At 52.3% G+C, this 22186-nt stretch overlaps 2 protein-coding genes across 16 annotated transcripts in view; one reads left to right on the top strand and one right to left on the bottom strand.

The window, feature by feature from the left end:
- CARS2 (cysteinyl-tRNA synthetase 2, mitochondrial) overlaps positions 1-17957 on the top strand; it is a 63739-nt gene extending 45782 nt beyond the window's left edge. For all 3 annotated transcript variants that reach the window (XM_017868199.1, XM_017868198.1, XM_017868200.1), the window contains exons 11-16: positions 8500-8566; positions 12297-12435; positions 13354-13477; positions 14938-15036; positions 16898-17104; positions 17824-17957. In XM_017868199.1, the coding sequence (XP_017723688.1) occupies positions 8500-8566; positions 12297-12435; positions 13354-13477; positions 14938-15036; positions 16898-17104; positions 17824-17895 (708 nt within the window). In that variant the 3' untranslated portion in view covers positions 17896-17957. The remainder of the gene's footprint in view (positions 1-8499; positions 8567-12296; positions 12436-13353; positions 13478-14937; positions 15037-16897; positions 17105-17823) is intronic.
- A 1839-nt stretch (positions 17958-19796) lies between these two features.
- The window catches only part of NAXD (NAD(P)HX dehydratase), a 29561-nt gene continuing 27171 nt past the window's right edge, over positions 19797-22186 (bottom strand). For 12 of the 13 annotated variants that reach the window (XM_017868203.1, XM_017868201.1, XM_017868213.1 and 9 more), the window contains one exon: positions 19797-21423. In XM_017868203.1, coding sequence (XP_017723692.1) covers positions 21273-21423 — 151 coding nt within the window. In that variant the 3' untranslated portion in view covers positions 19797-21272. The remainder of the gene's footprint in view (positions 21424-22186) is intronic. The other variant, XM_017868202.1, reaches the window with a different exon arrangement.

Below are 22186 nucleotides of genomic sequence, written 5' to 3'. Positions count from 1 at the left end.
AAAAAAAAAAAAAAAAAAAAAAAAGTTGAAAGAAACGTCACTGTGGCTCCACCCAGATTCAATAGTTGTGATTATTTTGCTGTATTTGCTGTGTAGGATCTTTTTCCCCTACCCAGCTTAGATTCTCTCACCAGGGCGCCTAAATTAATTAGTAAATTAGACTGGCCAAATACAGATCATCAAGAGAAGAGAAATGTATTAGCGCGTGTATGGCACACGTAGAGGTGGAGCATGGTGGTTGCGTGACGCAGAGGGGAGTCGGAGCCCAGCCACAGAGTTGCATGACGCAAAGGGGATCCCAACCCGGCCACGGGGTTACATGACGCAGAGTGGGGTCGGAGCCCGGCCACGGGGTTGCATGACTCAGAGTGGGGTCGGAGCCCGGCCACGGGGTTGCATGACTCAGAGTGGGGTCGGAGCCCGGCCACGGGGTTGCATGTCGCAAAGGGGTCCCAACCCAGCCACGGGGTTACATGACACAGAGTGGAGTCGGAGCCGGGCCACGGGGTTGCATGACGCAGAGTGGGGTCGGAGCCTGGCCACGGGGTTGCATGACGCAGAGGGGGTCCCAACCCGGCCACCGGGTTACATGATATAGAGTGGGGTCAGAGCCCGGCCACGGGGTTGCATGATGCAGGGGGGTGGGAGCACGGCCATGGGGTTGCATGATGCAGACGGGGTCCCAACCCAGCCACAGGGTTACATTATGCAGAGTGGGGTCGGAGCCCGGCCACAGGGCTGCATGATGCAGAGTGGGTGGGAGCCCGGCCACGGGGATGCATGGTGCAGAGGGAGTCAGAGCCCAGCCACTGCAGGGACCTTGCTTTATTGAGCTTCACTTTACCACACTTCGCAGATGCCATGTCTTTACAGATTGAAGGTTTGTGGCAGCCCTGCACCAAGCAAGTCTGTTGGCAAGATTTTGCCAACAGCATGTTCTCACTTCGTTTCTGTGTGTCATATTTGGGTAATTCTTGCAGTGTTTCAAAGTTTCTCATTATTAAATCTGTTATGGTGATCTGTGATCAGTGATCTCTGATGTTACTGTTGTAATTGTTTTAGGGCTCCATGAACCACACCCATGGAACTTAGTATGTGTTGTGTGTGTTCTGACTGCTCCACCAACTGTCCGTTTCCTTAAATCTGCCCCTCCTTGAGCTCCCCTGAGACACAAGGTTCATGTGTTGCATTTGTATGTTGTGTCTTTTTAGTTTTTTTTTTTTTAATGTGGTTAAAGAAACCATGTAGCATAAAAGTTACTGTCTTAACCATTGAGTTCAGTAGTGTTAATATGTTCACATTGTTATACAACAGATCTCTAGAATTTTTTCATCTTGTAAAACTAAAACTGTGGACTCATTGAACAACTTCCCATTTCCCCTTTCCCCAGGCCTTGGCAACAACCCTTCTACTTTCTGTTTCCATGATTTTGGCTGCTCTAGATCTCATTTAAGTGGAATCATATAGTAATTGTCCTTTTGTGACTGGCTTATTTCACTTAGCATGGTGTTCTCAAGATTTACCTATGTTTATATTCCATGTCAAAATTTCCTTCCTTTAGGCTGAATTATATTTCATTGTTCTTTCTAGGTTTCTAATCTAATCTACAGCAGTATCTACTTTTGTTTTCCCTGTGGTGTTGACTTTTTGAAGAGATTGGGCCACTTATCTTGTTGAACATCCCACATTTTGGATTTGTCTGTTTCGTTGTGGTGTCATTTAGCTTGTTCTTCTATCTCCTGTAGTTCCTTTCACTGGAAGTGAGGGTTAAAGGGTCAGTTTGACCCAGGTAGAAGCTTTTTGGCAGGAATACCTTGTAGTTGATGCTGTGAACTCATAGTGCATTGCCTGGGGGCTGCAAGGTCAGGTTGTCCTATGATTCATGGTGGTGAGTTTTACCATTTCTTAAGGAATGACTACCAGATCCCTCTACTGCAGAGTTTATTTTCTTCTTATGTATATTAAGCATCTGAGCAGTGGCCTGCTGTGTGGTGTTTTGTACCCTAAGAGCTTTCACCGTATGGTTTTAGAGGCTTCACTTTGATCATGTATTTCATTGGTTATTGCAAAGTCATGGCTGTCCAATTGTTCCCTCTTTTACATTTATTGGTTGGCATTCCTCTTAAAGAAAAGGGTTTTGTCTTTCTTTTTGTAGTAGACAGAGTCAATGGTTTATATTTATTTAGTGTATTGTCAATTCAGTCATTATCTTTTTGGTGTTGAAATCATCCTGGATTTAGCCAGGCAGGGTTCTTCTGATTGGCTCTGGCCCCCCAGGGACAGGCCCCTTGGCCTCTCTTGTGCCCTCCTGCACCTGCCTGCCTTTTGCTTTCCTACCCAGACCTGCTGTTTCTCCAAGCAGCCTCCTTGCCTTTGAGGGGAAATGGGATTTTGAAGGCAAGATTTGGGCACTGTGATGTTGATCGCTACCGGAGTGACACAGCATCTAGGCTTTGTCAGGGGTCAGAGCTAGGGGAGAGGAAGATAAACCTGTACAGAGGAAGATAAACCTGTACATACAAAATAGATTCATTATTTGGGTTACTTTTGATATATCCAAATAAAATTTAATATCACAGGGCTTTTAGTTTTAGCTCTTTATTTTCTCTCTTACAGTAAACATCTAAGAGCATATCAACTTTTGTTTTATCTTAAAATACACACAAAATAAATTTTAAAACTTAATACCAATATTACTGTTAAAAGTAAAACTATTGAGTAAAACTTAAGGCTTCTTTTTATTTCTTTTTAAACTAATAGCTTTATTGAAATACAACACACATACTATATAAGTCACCCTTTTAAATTGTGCTGCTTAGTGGTTTGTAGGATATTCACAGTTGTGAAACCATCACCACTATCTAAGAATGTTTTTATCACCTCAAAAGAAATGCCACACCCGTGGGCTGTCACTTTTCACTCCCACCTCCTCCCAGCCCCTGACAACTTTCTGTTTCTGTGATTTGCCTATTCTGGACTTAAATTTCTTTTTCTTGTAGACTGCATCCCACTAAAGCTCTGTGGTCTGAACATATACTCACAGCGTGTAATGATCTCCTTTCATTAACACAAGAGGTTCACTTGTTCTGTTTGTTTCTGGTGTGATGGTCTCTCGCTTCCCCTTTCCAATTTACTTTTTGCTTTGTTTTGTATTTTTTTGAGAGAGAGTGTTGCTCTGTCACCCAGGCTATAGTGCATTAGTGTGATCTCAACTCACTGCAACCTCCACCTCCCAGGTTCAAGCGATTCTCGTGCCTCAGCCTCCCAAGTAGCTGGGATTACAGGCCCACACCACCACACCCAGCTAATTTTTGTATTTTTAGTAGAGATGGGGTTTCACTATGTTGGCCAGGCTGGTCTTGAACTCCTGACCTCAGGTCCACCTGCCTCGGCCTCCCAAAGTGCTGGGATCACAGGTGTGAGTCACTGCATCCGGCCCCAATTTACTTTTCTTTGTCATATCTGTGAAGCATTTGCAGGGTTCAGCATTAACACTAAAGAGAGCATGGAGAAGGCCGGCCTGGAGCCTGCCTGCACCCGTTCCCTCCCCAGCAGCCACAGTTGTGTTCTCTGTTTTGGATTCACCTTCCTGTGTTCCGTTGTACACGATAGGCCAATACGCATAAACCTTTCTCCTCATTCATGAGGCAGTGTCGTATGCGTGCCGCCTTTCCCCTAACAATTTAAGTGAGGTTTTAATTTGATTGTAGACGTGATGGGTTTAATTGCAGAAAGTTTGGAAACTGCAGACAAGACAGAGAAGCAAACGGTAGAAAAATTCAAAGGTACTAAGTAAGGAAAGCGGGCCTCCTGCCCGACCACATTCACTGTTGCCCGGCTTCTCTCCTGAAGCAGCGGTTGGTTTTTTCGGAGCAGGTGTGTGTTCACACATCTCCCTATAGCTGTGCTTCTCATTTTCTCTTCACACACAGCGGTGTAGTTTTGCGCTTGCTTGATTAATCTCTTGACCTCAGTCGGTTTTCTACCATGTGGAGTTGGTTCATTCTTTTGAATGGCTGAGTAGTCCAGTGTGTGGGTGCAGCTTAATTTAAAGAATCCCCTACTAATGGTCATTTAAATCCCACTGCATTTTCCACTAGGGTATGTGCATTTTAAATTTTCACAGACATTGCCATGTCTCCATTATTTTTAATATGGCAGCCACTTAGTGGCTCGTGGCAGTGAGGCACCATGATTGTATTTCCCTGTTGTTGGACTTGTTTGTGAGACCTGTACTCTGCAGGCTGCAGTGCTGTGATGAATATCCTTTAGCTAAATATCTATGCACATCTAATGATTAGTGACTTGAGAAAAGTGCCTTGAGGTAGAAATCACACATCAGAAGATACAGGCACATTCAGAATGTTTGGACACAGCCCCTGGTGATTTTATCGAGTGTCATTTACATTCCCACTGGCAGTAGATGAAAATATCTATTTCCCAGGTCTCTCCAGCATCAAATTAGAATTGTAATCAGGTTACCTTTTTTCTTTTTCTTTTTCTTTTTTTTTTTTTTTTTGAGAGAGGGTTTCACTGTCACCCAGGCACCTGGTGCAGTCCCAGCTCACTGCAACCTAAAACTTGTGGCCTCCAGCAAACCTCTCACTTCAGCCTCCCGAGGAGCTGGGACCACAAGCGTGCACTACCGCACCTGCTAATTTTGTATTTTTTGTAGAGACAAAGTCTCACTGTGTTGCCCAGGCTGGTCTCAAACTCCTGGGTTCAGGCAATCCTCCTGCCTTAGCTTCACAAAGTGCTGGGATTACAGGGGTGACCCACGGCACCTGGCCCATTTTTCTTGTTAATTTGTGAAGAACGACAACTGGATTTTATATTTCCATGCCTTTGTCTATTTGCTGTGTTGATTTGTCTATGTGTATTTACTGATGATTTTTCTTTTATATTTTTTGTAGCTCGCACCTACCCTCAGCCCATAGTTCCTTGGGGATGTTAAGTTATTGCCCTATATCTGAAAAATACATGCCACATTTCTGGTTTCTAGCGTTAAGACCCTTTTCCTGCCAGGCCTCTTTGTCTTGGAGATAGACCTTTAGAGTAGCCTGCGTGGAAACCCAGTGCTTTCTGTGTAATCGAGGCCATGGTCCACATAGAAGGAGCTCAACCCTGGAGCTCAGATGATGGTTTAAAACCTGCTTTCTAGTTACTCTACCTCTCAAAGCAAGCTAGGGCCTAGCCCAGTAGAGAGGCTCTGGTGCCCACTTCTGCCCAGGGGCTCCAGGGGTGTGTGCAGCGCTGGCATCATACAGAGTCCCTCGGCAGCTGGCAGCTGGCATGTGCACTCAGCAGGCTCCCTGTGAGTGTGCATCCTGTTACCTCGTGAACTCACTGGGGCTCACATGGCTTGTTACCGTCCCCACCTAAAGGCTGATCCGGTCCTCTGGCCTGGGCTCTGGGAGTTTGCTTACCTCCTGGAGAGTTCCAGCACGAGCTTACACTGCCGTAGCCACATTTTGCCTCTCAGGTAGCCGTGGCAGGTTGCACGGTGGAACCAGAGTAGTGCAGAAACTTGCTGATATCAGCCGGCACAGAGCAGGAACATGCTAAAAAATTAATGTCCATGAGCACCCACAGTATTCAAGAGTTTTCACATCATTGGCAGAATACTGTGTAATGAAGAAGTTATAATATGTTTCCCCTTCTGTATTGTTAGGAAACAGTCCATAGAAACTCAATGCTCTAGAAAGATTAGATTCCAGATTTCTATTAGAACTACTATAGCTCGCTGCAGTAGCTCCCGCCCCGCCAAGAGCGGGGAAGATAAGCCTTTAATGTTATATAGCTCGCTACAGTAGCGCCTGTCTCCCAAGAGCGGGGAAGATAAGCCTTTAATGTTGTTGGGGTTTCAAAGAACTATTAGATTTGTGAAAGCACACTGAGGCTAATTCTGCATGTGTTTCCATTCTGAATGAGAGGACAATCCCTTTGAAAGAAAGCCAGGTGAAATCCTCTTTGGAATGATGTAGAGAGCATGGAGCCTGCATGTGGCGTGGTGTTCCCACACCGAAGCGCGGAGACCTAAACAGGGCGCAGCCTGAACTGAAACCAGCAGGACGCGGCTGTGGGTGTTAACTGGAACCACCACATCTTGGGTTAGGAAGGGTCTCAAAGTGAGCCTGCGAGTTGCTAATTAGAGGACCCAGGAATAATACTGCTTTTTTCACAAGTTGGGAAGGAGCACCCAGGAGATGGACAGACAGAAATTGAATTCCAGTGTGATTACTGATGAATTACTGTTGGATTGGACAGGGGCTCTTCATACACGCATGTGCATGCACAAACACACGCGCGCACACACACACACACCCCTGCCCCCCTCCCCACCCCGGGTCCCTGTGGCTGCCTGGTGAAGTCTGTGGACCCAGCCTTACAATTTGCTTTAAATACATGAAATAAAATACATAGGATCCCAAAGGCTGTCGGTGATACTGAAGTAGAGGAGCACGTGCTCTGCTTGACTCAGTGGTTAGCTCAGCGTGGGTGGGGTCTGATTGCTGCCGTCCTCTCGTGATTTGTGGTGTGTGGTGTCATCCCTGAGGGGTCACCTTGAAGGCTGTGGCCACCGCGCCAGGCACTGTGCTTCATGATTTGTGGCGTGTGATGTCATCCCTGCAGGGTCATCTGTGGCAGCTGTGGCCACCGTGCCAGGCTTTGTGCTTCCCGATGTGTTTGCTGCCTGCACTGACCATCGAAAGAAATGCCCATTTTAGTGCAAAGCCGGCAGAAATAAACACATAACTGTTTAACCATCCCAGTTCACGAATCTCCCCGTCCTCCCACCTTCTCTCTGTGGGCCCCTAGGAGGTCTGTGGACCCCAGGTTGAGCACCCCTGTGTTAGGGGATTGGCCCAGCAGCTTTCTCATTGATGCCACCCCTCATGAGAATGCCTCTCACTGCCTCAGGCACAGGCAGACAGGGGTTGGGCTGTGAGGTGGGGGCTGACCTCCTTCCTGGTGGAAAGCAGACCAGATCCGCTCAGTCCTCTGAAGGGAATGAGGCCCGGAGGCAGGTGGAGCAGTGTCCTCCTTCCAGCTCAGCAGCCCAGGGAGTCCCCTCCTTCCTACCGGGTGGGCGAGGCCGCTGCAGCCTGCCACAGGGACAGCCCCTTCTACCCCAAGATGCTCTTCAGTTGCATTTGTTTTGCTATCAGTAGGGTTGTTGAGCAGCATGGCCTTAGGCCAGTCTTTTATGCCTTATAAAATACCATGTGTTGAGATACAGTATTTTGAGCTGGACTCCGCCGTCTCCAGCTCACTCTCCCCGGCAGCTCTGTGCTCCCACGACCACCCTGCGGAGGAAGTGGGTATCTGAGCTCTGGTGAGCGGGTGCAGACTGCAGGCTGGTGTCAGCCCCTGTGCTATGGACTTGTGTTGCTGCCCATCAGTCTGGAGATGAGGGGATCAGGTTTACCCGAGGGAGACGGAAACGCAGTCCTCACTCCAGCAAGGCCAGGGACAGCTTCCTGCACAGAGGACAGGCATGGGGTGAGCCAGTTCTGTCTTCTGAGGTGGTGGCAGGAAAGGGGGCTTTGGTCAGAGCTGGCAGCATGTGCTGCTGATCCAGACAGGGAGCCACTCGGGTTCCCGTTGGAGCGTGTCCCTTCCAGGGGTGCAGCCAGAGCTCAGCTGGCTTTCTTGGGGCCACACTGGAAGCCCAAGCTGGGCAGAGCCCTCTTCTCTCCCCCACCCTGAGTCTCATCTCATCTTCTGAAAGTAGCTGCCAGAGCTGAGCCCTGAGCGCCCCACAGGAGGCTTTGCTGAGTGCTGTGCTACTTTTGCAGTGCCTCTAATGACCTCTCCTAAGCTTCCTCATGCAGAAAGCTCCACTTCTTTCTGGACAGACGTTTTCTAAATGATCTTATAGGACAATCCTGGTTGGGTTCTCAGTTTTACTTACATTTAATCAGAGGCAGGGCGGTTTAGTCTTCAAGAGACAGACTTAGCACATGCTTTAAACTCAGTGTTTACGAGAACTGTGCCACCAAATAGGATGAGTGACGCTGTCGCCCCTTGGCTGGACTGAGCCGGAGGTCAGCTGGGTCTGACGTTAACCGCAAGCTTCTCCTGGGGGCCTGCAGGCAGCCAGAGCTGGTGTGCCTCCCGCCGCCTACCTGGTCTCTTCCTGAGCACAGCATCCCTCCATGCTGTCTGTCCCATGTCCCTGCCGTGTAGAAAGAGAGCCCAGGCTGAGCACAGGACACGCTCCTCCCGGAGCCTGCGCAGGTGGGGAATTTCAGGCAAGCCGGCTTTCTTCTCTTGCTCTTTCCACAAATACTGAGATCGAACATGGAAAGTTCAGTGAGGAAGGAAGTCACCAGGAAACAGGTGGTAATTGCGAGTTTGGAGGGCTCATTTTCATCAAGGTTCCTGATTTCTTGATAAGTAGAGATAACTCATGTAATTGTAGTAAATAACACATTCTCTGAACAGTGCAAAGCATAAAAGCAAAGCCTCGTGACTGCCTGTCTCTCGCTTTACCAGGACTTTCTGAAGACCTTTTCCCCTGACGTCTTCCGGTTCTTCTGCCTGCGGAGCAGCTACCGCTCAGGTGAGCCGGGCGCACGTGGAGTGGACTCCTCCCCAGCTCGGAGACAGTCATTCCGACAGGACTGAGAACAGCCAAATGCAGGCCAGAGAATAAGCAGAACCTTGTGAGTGCAGCTGCTGGGGCCTTAAGGTTCAGGTTGAGAGTGAACCCAGAGGACGAGGGATCCCAGCGCTGGTCCAGGCTCAGCCCGTAGTGGATATGGGCTTCCTCGTCAAGCTGGAGTCCTCTCCACTCCTTCTCTGTGGGTCTGGACAAGTCGTGAACCCACAGCACCTCGGCTTCCTGCTCTGTGAACTGGGAGATTGTAAGGGGCCAGCCTGGCACGGCCCCTGAACATGGGAGCCCTCCAACGTGACCCTGCCTGTCCCGCCCAGGACAGCGCTTCCCCGAACAGTGTGGAGCAGAGCCAGGTCTCCTGGATGGGTGATGACAGTTGCTCCCATGCTGCACGATTTTCTTGCTGCCCCAGGCTAGGCTTTTGGCCAGGAGTTGTCTAGCACTGGCCTGGCATGGTGGCTCATGTGGCATGGTGGCTCCCAGGACTTTGGGAGGCCAAGGCTGGCAGATGTTTTGAGTTCAGGAGTTTGAGAGACCCGCCTGGGCAACATAGTGAGATCTCGTCTCTACAAAAAATACAGAAGGCCTGGCGCGATGGCTCATGCCTCTAATCTCAACACTTTGGGAGGCTGAGGCAGGTGGATCACTTGAGGTCAGGAGTTCAAGACCAGTTTGGCCAACATGGTAAAACCCTATCTCTACTAAAAATACAAAAATTAGCCAGGCATGGCGATGTGTGCCTATAATTCCAGCTACTCAGGAGGATGAGGCAAGAGAATTGCTTGAACCTGGGAGGCAGAGCTGCAGTGAGCCATGATCATGCCACTGTACTCTAGTCTGGGTGACTGAGCAAGACTCCATCTGAAAAAAATACAAAAAATTGGCTTGGTGGCAGGCATCTGTAATCTCAGCTACTTGGGAGGCTGAGGCATGAGAATCACTTGAACCCAGGAGGTGGAGGTTACAGTGAGCCGAGAAAGCACCACTGCACTCCAGCCTGGGTGACAGAGCAAGACCCTGTCTCAAAAAAAAAAAACGTTGTTATCCAGAGCTGCATCCCTGGTGGCAGGTGAGGGCTGGGGACAGTGGCACTGCCTGCCTGGCTTGACCACCTAACTGGCAGTAAGGTCCCAGTGTATGGCTAGTGCTGCAGGAGCAGGGCCGGTGTCCTCTGGAGATGGTGACAGTTCCTTGCTGGTGAGCGAGGGTTGCTGCCCTTCTGGCCTCTGGTGTCCCCTCTGCTCCGTTGACACTGGCGTGTCCCTGGGCCGCTGCTGTTGCCACGCCACCTCGCTCTCCCGCTTCTTGTCCCTCCTACATAGCACTCTTGCTCCCAATTGATGATTTCACCTTTTTAATGAAGACGATGGGAGTGGGGACATGCAGCCGAAACATAGTGGATTCTCATTCCCCCATGGGGTGAGTCTATCTGGCCAGATAGATTTTATCTTCATGTCACACACAAGGCTTTGGTAGGTTTTGGTGATCCCCTGGGCTGGTCCCATCCATCTCCCTCCCCTGTGCTGTGCCTGCAGTATCTCACCTGGGCCACGGCCTGGCACAGGATCCACCTGGCCTGCGGCTCTGTCAGCTTGAGTGGGGCACACAGACACCTGCACCTTTGATCACCGAAAGGCTACCTTGGGCCATGTCTTTATCCTGGCTTTGACACCATGTTGGCTTTCTACTGCAAGTTCAGGTTTTCTGAGATGTGGTCTGAACCTGTCCCCTGGGTGGAACTGCAGTGCATCAGCCTAGGGGACCTGCACTCACAGGCACGCGAGCCTGAGACAGAAGTGTCACCAGCCTCGTGCTCACCTGGCCTTGTGCAGCGTCTATGTGTGGTGTGCGCTTATATGCAATGAACACAGCCCAACCATGCCGTGAGAGGAAGAGTCAGGAGGTGAAGGGCTGGAGAAACTCTTTCTGCCTGGCTCCGTGTTGCTGGAAACAGGCAGAGGCGGTGGGGATGAATCCCGTGTGCAAGTGCAGAGCTCTCTCCCCGGCTTGTGCTTGTTCCCTTGTGGCTGTGGTCCTTTCAAAGCTGTTCCCCGTGGATCCCTTCCCAGGGGCTCTTTGCCCTTGGAGGCCCCTGCCCCCCTTCTTCTTGCAGATTGTGGCAGGATTAGGGGCAGCGCCTTGCATGACTGTCCTAATCGTGTGCAGTTCTTTTTGAGCTTTGAATATGAAGTTTGGTCTGAAAAGAAGCTTTCTCAAGCCTGGCCAGCTCTTTCAGGAACACATTCCCGGTGGGAATTTCGGGTGGGATTCAGGAGGCACTGATCTGCCGGTGAGGGATTTCTAGAAACACAAGGTTAGCAGGACGTGGATCCCCACGGTGGACACGACGCCCCCTCGAGGTCAGAGGTGGCCATGAGGAGCTGGGCCGTCGCTTGCTGTCTGAGCTTCCCCCCACCAGTGGTGTGGGAGTTCAGGATCTTCCCAGACATGCTTTCTTCACCTTTGGGAAGATGGAGGGTGACAGTGGTGGCATTCCCGTGCCGTCTGTGCTGTGCTGACACTTTGGAGAAGCGTCTCCCATCTGCAGAGCAGAATCCTTGTTGGAGGAGTGCAGCTGTCCTTGACTTTGAGGCAGAGGGCGTCTCCATGCTGGACATCTGTCTGCCCCTCCCCATCCGGATGTGTCATCTTGCTGTGTCATTAATGGTAATCTTATTCTAACAGCCTCCCATGCATTTTAAATTTTGTCAGATCGCTTTGTGGGTTTCTGGCTTTTTCTCTTCTGTTAAGCTATTCAAAGCAAAAACTGAAAGTGAATTTGGAAAAAAAGGAAAATGTTAAGTGAGATATTAGACAGCCCTGGGGGAGATTTTCACAGTGTTGCTTCCAGCTTGAAGCCGTGTCTGACTTTGGAATTCTCGTTTTGAAATTGGGACTTGTAGGCATGTTGGGATGTAATTTTCGGCATATGTGTCCAGATAGGCTCTTTTTACTCCTGTGGTTTTCAAAGAGCTTTTTGAAGCAGCACTCCTCAAAAGCATGGACTGTGGCCTTAAGACAGTCTGGGAAGCAGAGTAGGCACAGAAACGAGAAGAAGGTTTTAGAAATGTGGCTGGTTCTGCTGATACCCAAGGATGTGTGATCACTGAAGCGATTCATTCCTGTTGTGTCTTACCCATCAGAATGCAGTAGACGAGAAACCACCAGAAGTGAACAGATGTAAACAGAAACACTGGCCCCGCATCCAGGTGGCCTAAGCAACACCCACAGACTCGAAAGCTGGGTCTGGGGACTGCTCCTCCCTCCCGCTTTGGGCCGTCCCATCACACACGGGCACTTTCCCTGGGGGCGCCTTCCCTCGAGGTGCCTCTGACCCCAGGGTGGGGCTCCCTCTTTCCAGAGCCAGCTGTTGATCCACACCTCCATCCATCCGTCAGTGGAAATGCGCCTCTCAGCTGGAAGCACTGGGAGCGTTTCTCCACCGCCACCTTGTTCTCCTAGGGCGGGTGACACTGAGCTGGGACAGACCCTGTGGTCTGTGTCCAGTGGGCCTAGGGACTCACGGTCACTGGAGGGCAGTGAGGGCCGAATGTCCCGCTCTCCATGTGGTCCCCGGGTGGCAGTGCCCTCAGAGAACACTGTGATTCTGCTGGACGAGGGCAGGGGCACAGCATGGTGGGCACCGCCTCAGGGACCATCTCTTCCTCTTCAGCCATCGACTACAGCGACAGCGCCATGCTCCAAGCCCAGCAGCTGCTCCTAGGGCTGGGCTCTTTCCTGGAGGACGCACGTGCCTACATGAAGGGGCAGCTGGCCTGCGGCTGTGTCAGAGAAGTGATGCTGTGGGAGAGGTAAGAGACCCGCCCAGCACCCGGCGTGGCGCCCTCCTGCGGCCTGCTAGGCGCTGCTGGTGGGCTTCTGAAGGGGAAGAGCGGCCCCCAGGAGACAGGGCGCTGGACAGGAGGTTTATGGTCGGGGACTTTGCAGAGAGGCCCCAGGAGACTGGTTGCTGGGCAGGAGGTACAGGGTCAGGGGCTCCTGAGACAGGAGAGGCCCCAGGGAGACAGGGTACTAGGCAGGAAGTGTGCCTGGGGCCCTCGGGCTCTGAGCCTCCTGCTGAGTGGCTTTGGGCTTGGATTCCCTGTGCGAGGAGCAGAGCTGCTCATCCCTCCCGGTCCTGACCGTGAGAAGCCAAAAGCTGTAAAACACACAGGCCTGGCCCACAGCATCGCCTCCACTCCCCACCCATGGGTGTCCTGGGCAGTGCTGCACATTCATCCCGGTGTGCAGAGTCTTCCAGATGGTCTTGGTGACAACCCACCCCTGCCGCTTCAGCAGGGCAGGCTGCCAGTGGCCACGGGAGGCTGAGATCCAGGAGCCCTGGGCCGGGCCTCCCCAACCTGTCTTTGTGAGTGGTCGGCCGTGCCGTCTATCCCCCACCGAGTCTTCCCTGCCACTCCCCGCAATGTCTATTGATTTTTAAAACCATCATGAAAATGCCCACGTGTATCTTGTGTGTTAAAATACAAGTGTCACAGGTGACCTCTGCTCTGGGACTTTTTCTTGGGGTAGGTAACATGACACTTTGCAGTTGATGTTATGTAATTAAGTTTCTGCTACTCAGGAACTCCCAAGTCTGGGAATATGTCCTAGAGAGAGTCCCCAAATTAGAGCCCCCAGCATCTCTCCCTGGGGAAGGACTGGCATGGGGGCCTCCTGGGGAGGGTGGAGCTCCCTCTGCCGCGACTGTTTCTCTCCTCTTCCCTCAGGCTCGCCAGCACCAAGAGGGCCGTGAAGGAAGCCTTGGCAGATGACTTTGACACACCCAGGGTAGTTGATGCCATCCTGGGCCTTGCGCACCACGGGAACAGACAGCTCAGGGCGGCCTCGAAGGTAGCTCAACGAGCAGGTGACCTTGCGGTTGCGCTGCTAGGGGCATGGGTCGGGTCCTCTGGTGGGTTTTTGTCATGTCGGCTGGGTGGGCTCTCTGCTGATTTCACCTCCCGCAGCTTCTGTGGAGGAACTCGTGGAACCTGAGTCTGCCGCTGACACACAGGATGGCACCCAGCTTGGGGCTTGACCCTCCCAGGCCTCAGGGCCACCTGGAGAACAAGCTCTCGGGAGCCCCTGAAGCTAAGAAATTATGTGTGTGTGATCCTCAGGGGACACATTTCATGTCCCCACTGCATCCACGGCACTTTCCCAGAGAGCTTTTGTGGGGAACTTGTAAAGGAAAGACCCATTTACCCCAATGCACTGTTACACAGTCTGCACCCTAGTGTGACGACCACACCAAGCACCCAGGGGTCTGAGTCTGGACCTGTGAGTCACTGAAAGCGTTCGGGGGGGTGGGACAAAGACCGTGGAGGCGGCAGCAGGCTTCGGTTCCTGCGCTTCTGAAGGTTTCCCCTGCCAGGCTCTGGGAGGCGCACGTCAGGAGCTCTGTGACCTTTCATGACCTGGGAAGCCAGGCCATTCGTGCCTCTCCCATCTCTGGAAACACCTGAGAGTTCTGGCCACGTCCTCTGTGAGCTGAGCATCTCTGCGGAGGTCTCCATCCCTGGCTGCGTGCAGTGTTGGGTTTCAGAGCATCAGCAGGTGGGGCAGGGTGCCATGTGCCTGTGCCAGGTGCCTTTGGTCCAAATACTGCAGACGTGTAGGGCTCACCTCTGAGGGAGCGGGCATTTGAGTCACAGCTGGGTGCAGGAACAGGCTGCCCCACACTGAAGGCAGCCAGGCCAGGCTGGCGCAGGTCCAGCAGCCAGGCTGCTCCTGCACGGGAGCTCCTCCTCCTCAGCCCATCCGCCCGCACACTGCCGGCACTGCCAGGCTGGCCCAGGGCTAGGGTAACAGGGGCCTCTTGTGGCAAGGGGTGGGGACAAGTAAAGAGGTTGGTGCCTGCGCTTTTCCTTCCCAACCTTTGCAATTTTGGGGCACCTGCGAACTAAGGCTAGTGTCACACGGGAGTCTCCGTGCTTGGTGACTGACGTAAGCCACGTGCCATGATTTCCTTGTTTTCTGAGAAACCCAGCCCAGTGCCCACTCAGCCTCCACCTACCATGCGCCGCCTGCCATACTCCACGGTCATGCTTTACTTGCAAAGCCTGATGGGCTAGTCACCACCCGTATGACTGGTGGGTAGACTGAGGCACAAGAGATTCCTCATGCACCTATAGTTGTATGGTCTGCAGTGAGGTAGCCGATGCCAGAGCTGTGTCCTCCCTCCATAGAAGCCAGGAGAAAGGCCAGACTGAAGTGACCTGCTGAGGCCTTTGTCTTTTGACATTGAACTCCATTTGCCCACTGCCATCAAGACTGCTTTTAAGGGGCTTCCGCGGCACGGTCTCTTACAGGAACCTGCAGTGCCGAGAAGTCCTGCGGTGTTTGGTGCCATCATCTCTTACTTTGAACAGTTTTTTGAAACCATTGGAATTTCTCTGGCCAATCAACAGGTAGGTCGTATTATTTTAAATGCTTAATTCTGGAATTTTCTCCATTTTTGTCCTAAAAGGGTAAAGGGACAATAACCTTTACCCTTTTAACTTGGAATAGATCATAATGATGCCGCACTAATTTATTTACCTGTTTAAAAACATGTTATTTTCCTGGAAGAATAAACACACTCGGAGCCAATACTTATTCATTGGAATTGCACAGTTCTACTTCTGCAGTCGGCAAACTCTCGTGTGCAGAACCAGAGATGAGTCCATCTCAGCGACAGTGTCGCCAGCTCTGCACATACGTTTATGTGGAAAGACTCGCAGAATGGGCAGAAGTCACAGGCACACCGCAGTCACATTTTTTCCTGACCCATTTGAGGGCAGGTTGGCGGCCTGAGCCCCCTTGCCTGGCGCATGCTTCCTATGGACAGGACAAGCCCCCCGACAGGTACGAGTTGCACCTGCACTTTCCCGGCAAGGCTCACCCTGGCTGCGCAGTGAAGATGGACATTGCCAGGCTTCTTCACGTTCCTCCTCTTCCCTTGTAACTCGAGCATTTTTGCAGAGACTTGGATCCTATGAAAATACCCCCTTCCTTACCAGGCTCACCTGGAACTCGTTTATTGCGTCAGTACGGATTTGAGGTTTCCTGCCTTATTCTTAAAGTACCCCCCCCATCGCTTTTTATGAGTATATGGCTGATGAGGCCCCTTGGAACTGGTGCTGTATCCCTGAACGTCCCTGTCATTCTCTGGACGCCCTTGGAGAATTCTCAGCACAAGGCACTCTGGCTCTGTTGGGGTGTGGCTCAGCTGCTGCTGCCTGGACGGAGGCTGCCACTCTAGACCAGCTGCCCAGCACCCCGAGGGTCCCGCTGCTTGGGACTGGGGCCCGAGCAGGTGTGCTGGAGGCCTGGCTCTGGGCTGGACACGTCTCGCTGGCTCTCAACAGAGAACTATAGTGTCTTTTCCAAGTTTGGCTCATTTATATACCTGTTGATCACCTGGTAGACCTAGTTTCCCTTTCTGGCAGTCCAGCGTCTGTTGCCAATCACATAAAAGTCTACTGGTGTGAGATGACCAAGTCTTTGCAATGTTACATGTTCATTTTTAGGGTGGCTTTCCAGAGTCTGTATTGAGTAAGAAAAGTGGGATCTGGCCAAGCTCTGCTTAGCCCTTGTCAAAGATACTTCATTCACCTTCCTCCAGCCACAAGGGCTAACGTCTGGGCCCACTCTGGGCTCATATTTTTGTAATAACAAAAATTGTCTTTTATCATGGAAGCACTAACTGAGAGGTGTTTGCACTTAAGTAGTTTGACACGAAGGTATAAGGTGGTCTGTTTCTTATTTTACACACATGAATTTAACAAACAGGTACAGCTGCCCCTTCCACACTGCCCCAGGATCCCTTTTCAGTGGGAGGACAGCACACAGGCCTTCCGCCCCACTCCGGTCCTCAGCACCCGAGGCTGACTCTCACACCATTTGCCGAAACACGTCTGCAAGCGCTCAGCCGCTGCCTCCCAGCCTCATCCTCAGGTTGCTCCTGATACCTCAGCCACACTTGTGTGGGGTCTGGAACCCCGGGAGCCCTTGTGTTCAGGGCAGGGTGGTGTGCAGCCCCCAGCCCATCCTTCTAACTCCCAAGTGAGCATCAGTCGGCCTTGCTTGGATGACAGATGCTCAGAGTTGAGAGTGGAGACTTGCCAAGAGCCCAGCGCTTGCGGGCTGTACCCAGCCCTGCCAGTCCCAGAAAGAGGCCCAGCTGTAGGCAATCAGGGAAGCCCAGGGCTGGGTGGGTCTCAGCCCAGAGCCCAACCGCTGGGGTGTCCACAGTCTCCAGGGGATGTAACCGTGCCCTGCTGGCTTCAGCGTGTTTCAGGAGACGGCAGCGAGGCCACCTTGCATGGTGTGGTGAACGAGCTGGTGCGGTTCCGGCAGAAGGTTCGGCAGTTTGCGCTGGCCATGCCCGAGGCCACGGGGGAGGCCCGACGGCAGCAGCTCCTAGAGAGGCAGCCCCTGCTGGAGGCATGCGACACCCTGCGCCGGGGCCTGACTGCCCATGGCATCATCATCAAGGTGAGTGCCACACCCAGGTCAGGGACATCACCCCAGGAGCTAGGTAGGTCAACAGGTGTCACACGTGGAGCCATCAGAGGCCCAGACATCCCCCATGACCGTGCTTTTTTTACTTTTTTTCTTTTTTTTTTTGAGACAGAGTTTTACTTTTATCACCCAGGCTGGAGAGCAATGGCACGAACTCGGCTCACTACAACCTCTGCCTCCCAGGTTCAAGCGATTCTCCTGCCTCAGCCTCCCGAGTAGCTGGGATTACAGGCATGCGTTACCATGCCTGGCTAATTTTTTTTAGTAGAGATGGGTTTTCTCCATGTTGGTCAGGCTGTTCTCAAACTCCCGACCTCAGGTGATCCTCCTGCCTCGGCCTCCCAAAGTGCTGGGATGACAGGCGTGAGCCACCGTGCCTGGCCATGCTTCTTTCTGAGAAACCCATTCCTGTGATAAATGAGGTGGGAGGGCCGTGAGGGAGGGGCCAAGTTGGCTGGAGGGGACGCTGAGCATGGGCACGTGGGTCCTGCTCAGCCCCTGCCACCTCCTACAGGTGCTGCATGGCTCCTGGCCTTCTGCTGGAGGCAGTGGGGCCCTTTCTAAGCACCCGGCCAGCTTTTTAGGACAGGCCGGTGAGGGAACAGGCACCCTGAACCTGGTCACACCCGTCAGCCCCCTGTGCCACGTGACGTGGTGTCTGCTCTGAGTTGGACTTCACTTTTCTTCTGCAGGACAGAAACAGTACAACATCCACGTGGGAACTGCTGGAGCAAAGGACAAAAGACCAAAAACCAGCGGGCTGAGGATGGAGCGCAGCCATGAACCTGCTCACGACAAGATGCACCTGTGCTTATGTGAAAGGCTTTTTTTTTTTTTTTTTTTTTTTTTGAGACGGAGTCTCGCTCTCTCACCCGGGCTGGAGTGCAGTGGCCGGATCTCAGCTCACTGCAAGCTCCACCTCCCGGGTTTACGCCATTCTCCTGCCTCAGCCTCCCGAGTAGCTGGGACTACAGGCGCCCGCCACCTCGCCCGGCTAGTTTTTTGTATTTTTTAGTAGAGACGGGGTTTCGCTGTGTTAGCCAGGATGGTCTCGATCTCCTGACCTCATGATCCGCCCGTCTCGGCCTCCCAAAGTGCTGGGATTACAGGCTTGAGCCACCGCGCCTGGCCATGAAAGGCTTTATGTTAAAGCTTCCTGTCGGGGCTGCTAGGTCAGCATTAAAGTAAGGCAACCAACAGTGTCCCACTGGCGTCTGTTAGTAACTAAGCCTAAACATTCACTGCGTTCTGTGGCTACAGACTGTCGACTGAGTGAAGTGGTGTCAAACATTCAGTAGCATCCAGCAGCACATGTGCCTGTGCGTGAGACCCACTGGCCCTGTGCCCAGGGAACAGACAACACAGGAACAGAAGAGCAGGGACCCAGGGAGGCAGTAGGACGCAGCCTGTTTCCCCCTGAGGGAGGGGCTGGGGATGGGTGAGGTGGGTGGGCCACGCAGCAGCACAGTCAGGCAGGGCAGGGACGCCAGGCCATGCTAACTCTGGGACACCCCTCCCCCAGCAAGAACACAATCTTAGTTTATTTCTGTGGTTACAAAAGTAACATATTCACCATAGAAAAAGTGCAGCTGAGAACCTGTCTGCAGTCCCGCTGCAGTTAACATCCTGACAGCCGCAGGCCATCTTGGTGGTCATGGTCTGAGCACAGCAGTGACAGGGTCGAGCTGGGCCTGGTAAAGGTTGGTTCCGGAGGAGTCAGGGCAGCCAGGCTGAAAGCCAGCTGGCGAGGTGTGATAGACAGGATTCCTGAGCGGGAGGTGGTGGCGGCCAGTGCACAGCAGGCTGCCTGGGCTGCAGGAGCAGTGGCCTCCTGAAGCACCTGCCTTGCTCCTGATCTCACCTTTCTGTAGTAAGCCCAGCACCACAGTTGTCAGTGACTCAGCAGGGTGACCCTCTCCACTCTTCCCGCTCGCAGAGCCTGGGCCAGGCCTCTACCTGGTGCACTGGCATCTCAATCCCACGGGCACAGGCAGCAGCAGGACCTGTGACGGGGGGTACAGCCTTGCTCATCATTTAACCTGAGGCACAGGTCTCCTGTCTAGAGAAGAATGTAGGTTCAGAAGTCACTCACCTAGAAAATCACGCTAGTAAAGCTACCCACATGGAAAAAGTCCCCAGGCAGCTCCTTACAATGAGGCATCTCCACAGAGCTGCTCAGTGCTCAGTGCTGGGGCACTCTGTCCCCCACAGCCAGGCCACTGCCTCACAGGCCACCCACCCACCCGCACACACTTCCCCTTGGCTCTTCTGGTCCAGGGAAGCTCCTGGGAGCCTGTCCGGCTGGAGCGAGTGCACGAAATACATGCGTTTGAGAAAGAACAGGGAAGCAATGAGCTGATCGTAAAACCATTCTCTCCTTTAAGTAAAGGGATGTTTTACTTAGAACAAAAATTTAGTCATAAAAACCATACAGATAGTTCCTGTGACTGCCGAATCGTATTTCCGAAGGAAAGAAGGGGCTGCCTTGGGCTTATCCTTCAAGGCGCTTTATCGCAGCCATCATGGGAGAGAGGCGCTGGCAGTGAGGGCAGTCTCACACAGACAGGCTTGTATACTTTTATCTCCCCGGTAGCTCACAATATCCTCACCTAAGAAAGTTGAAAGGTGAGCTTTAGCTGTTTAAGGAAAAAAATACAACGCTCAATTTAAATTAACCAGATCTGTCTTTTAATAGTTACCAGAATCTGGATGTTAATTCCCCAAAGGAAGAATGTCCATGGCACAGTTTTTCTGGAAAAGTTCACATTAGACAGTGAAGCTTCTGAAGTTAGGTGTCAAATTAGTAGTGACAATCTATTTTTTAATCTTCAAAGTTCCTAGTTTTAAAGACAGTAGAATCCATTTGGGACGTGTCTACATCACAGGGTATCACTCAAGAGTCATCATCAGGCCAAAAAGACTCTGAAGGGAACCAGGAGGGTTTGGCCCTTGCAGTGGAAAGGCGTTACAGAAAGTATAAGAGAACACCCAAGTGCACGCGTCAGGCACAAAACCGTACCAAGCCCCACTAAGCCATGGCACCAGAGAACATGTCAGTGTCAGGCTGCTCCAGGAAAACCACCCATACAAACAAGCTAACCCGAGGTCGACACCGCCATGAAGCGTGTTTACTGAAGTTGCAGTTACTAGTGTCTTTACTGGACACGAACATCCCTGAGGACACGGCCATGCTGCTTCCTAAGCATACATGACCACGACACTGTCTTTCCCCGGGTCTCCTTAGTGCCATCGCTGCACCAGGCCCAGCATGCCCCAAGTCCCCCAGAGCCTTCTCCTGAGACAGCACTAGGGGCCACATCAGATTCCAGGCTGCAGCCCTCCACGGCGCCCGTCCCCGGTCAGGTCTGCCCTGCTGGGGCTGGTGAATGTCATGGGGACCTCTGTGCAGACACGGACACTGGAGAGCGAGGGAGAGGAGGCGTCTGAGCTCCCCGCCCACCCACTCAAGGGTCGGCGTCACTCATGTTTCCTTCTGTTCCCATGGTGCCTCCAAAACGGTTTCCAAACAAAGTGATCACTGATTACCCTGGAGTATGTCAATAAGCCAACCAAATACCAGCAGCCAGATACCACCAAGCTGATCACCACTTGAAAAGACGACGAGCTGGAGAAGGAAGAGCCCTGATGGACCCAGTCAGAGGAAACGCAGTCAGTGCAGTCAGGACGCAGGGAGACACCCGGGGACCCATGCCCGGCTCCCTGCTGGGGGAAAGACTAGGGAAGGGAAGCAGGAGAGAAATGAGGGGCGTTGGCAGAAAGAGAAACAAGTAGAAACCTCGCTGATTTGGGAGCAGGTCGAGAAATTCCGTTGAGCTGCTAAAGAATTCTTCATTCTCATGTGATTTGCTTCATTTCTGTCTTCTCAGTTACTACCAAGGAGCTAAGGAGAGTTCAGGAATACTTTGTTTAGTGTCACCATAACATCTCCAACTACGCATTAAGTTTAGCCAAAAACTGCAATATTCCAAATTCTTAAATTCTCAACAGCAACCAATTTATGCTCGAGTTGAAAATCTGGCAAGCACTGTGCGCCTTCAGCACACACGTCGGTCCGGATTTTCCCATCACACACACGCTCTCCCCCGTCCGAGGTGCCTACTTCCTTCTGGTCTGCGTGGGCTCAGGTTTCGAAGAGCTTGCTGAAGGCGGCCCCCACCTCGGCGATCATGTCGGAGGTGGTGGTGGAGCGACCGTGCTTCTGGAAGGCTTGGTGGTTGCACTGCCTGGTGAGAGAGCAGGCACCGAATGCAGCCACCAGGAGAGGGCTGGACCTGCGGAGAGGGCACAGCAGGAGGTGTGGGGAAGTGGGCGTCGTGGTCCAGGGACCACAGCCACCCTGGGCTCTGGTTTTGACTCCTGTTTCCATCTTGGGACCCCAAATTGTCAACTGCAAGTCTGACATGCCTCTGAGGAGAAAGCAGCTTTATCACAGCAAAAATCACCATTAACCCTCCACTACTCCCTGGCAGGAGGCACACAGGAAATGTCTGTGTACTCGGAGACAGGGCCAGGGCCCGTGGCGGGCCAGGTGTTCTGGGGAGAGCCAGGCGGCACATGCTGCCTAGCCCTGTTGACTGCTCTCAGTGCCTGGGTGTGGAGGGCATCTGAGGTCTGAGAAGGTGGATTCCTGCTACTAGGGCTCCATCTCCTGGGAGAGGGGCGGAGGGAACGAGAGTGAACCCAGCAGAACGAACGGTAAGACTCCTGCCCTGCCCACACCCCTACCTCCTCAGCTCTCAAGTTCATGTGGACACACTTAGTTTGGGGGATGGTCCCAGACTTTGCCATCCCGGCAATAAGGACAGATGAGGCCACTGGATGACAGGCCTGCCCACCCTCCAGAAGCCCAGGTCTGCCACACTTAGCACCTGCAGCCACCACCCTGATGGGCTCACAAAAGAGAAACAGAGGTGCTCAGAGGTATGGGAACTGCTTGCATTCATAAAGTTCTCTGACTGCAGAACTGGGCCAAGGGCCCTGGTCCTAGAATTCTGCTGTCTCTTAAAGAAAATTCACATTTTTTTTTTTTTTTTT

This window comes from Rhinopithecus bieti, unplaced genomic scaffold (genome assembly GCF_001698545.2).
Source record: "Rhinopithecus bieti isolate Rb0 unplaced genomic scaffold, ASM169854v2 scaffold_3734, whole genome shotgun sequence".
Classification (NCBI taxonomy): Eukaryota; Metazoa; Chordata; class Mammalia; order Primates; family Cercopithecidae; genus Rhinopithecus; species Rhinopithecus bieti.
This window is presented reverse-complemented; position numbering and strand designations above follow the sequence as displayed.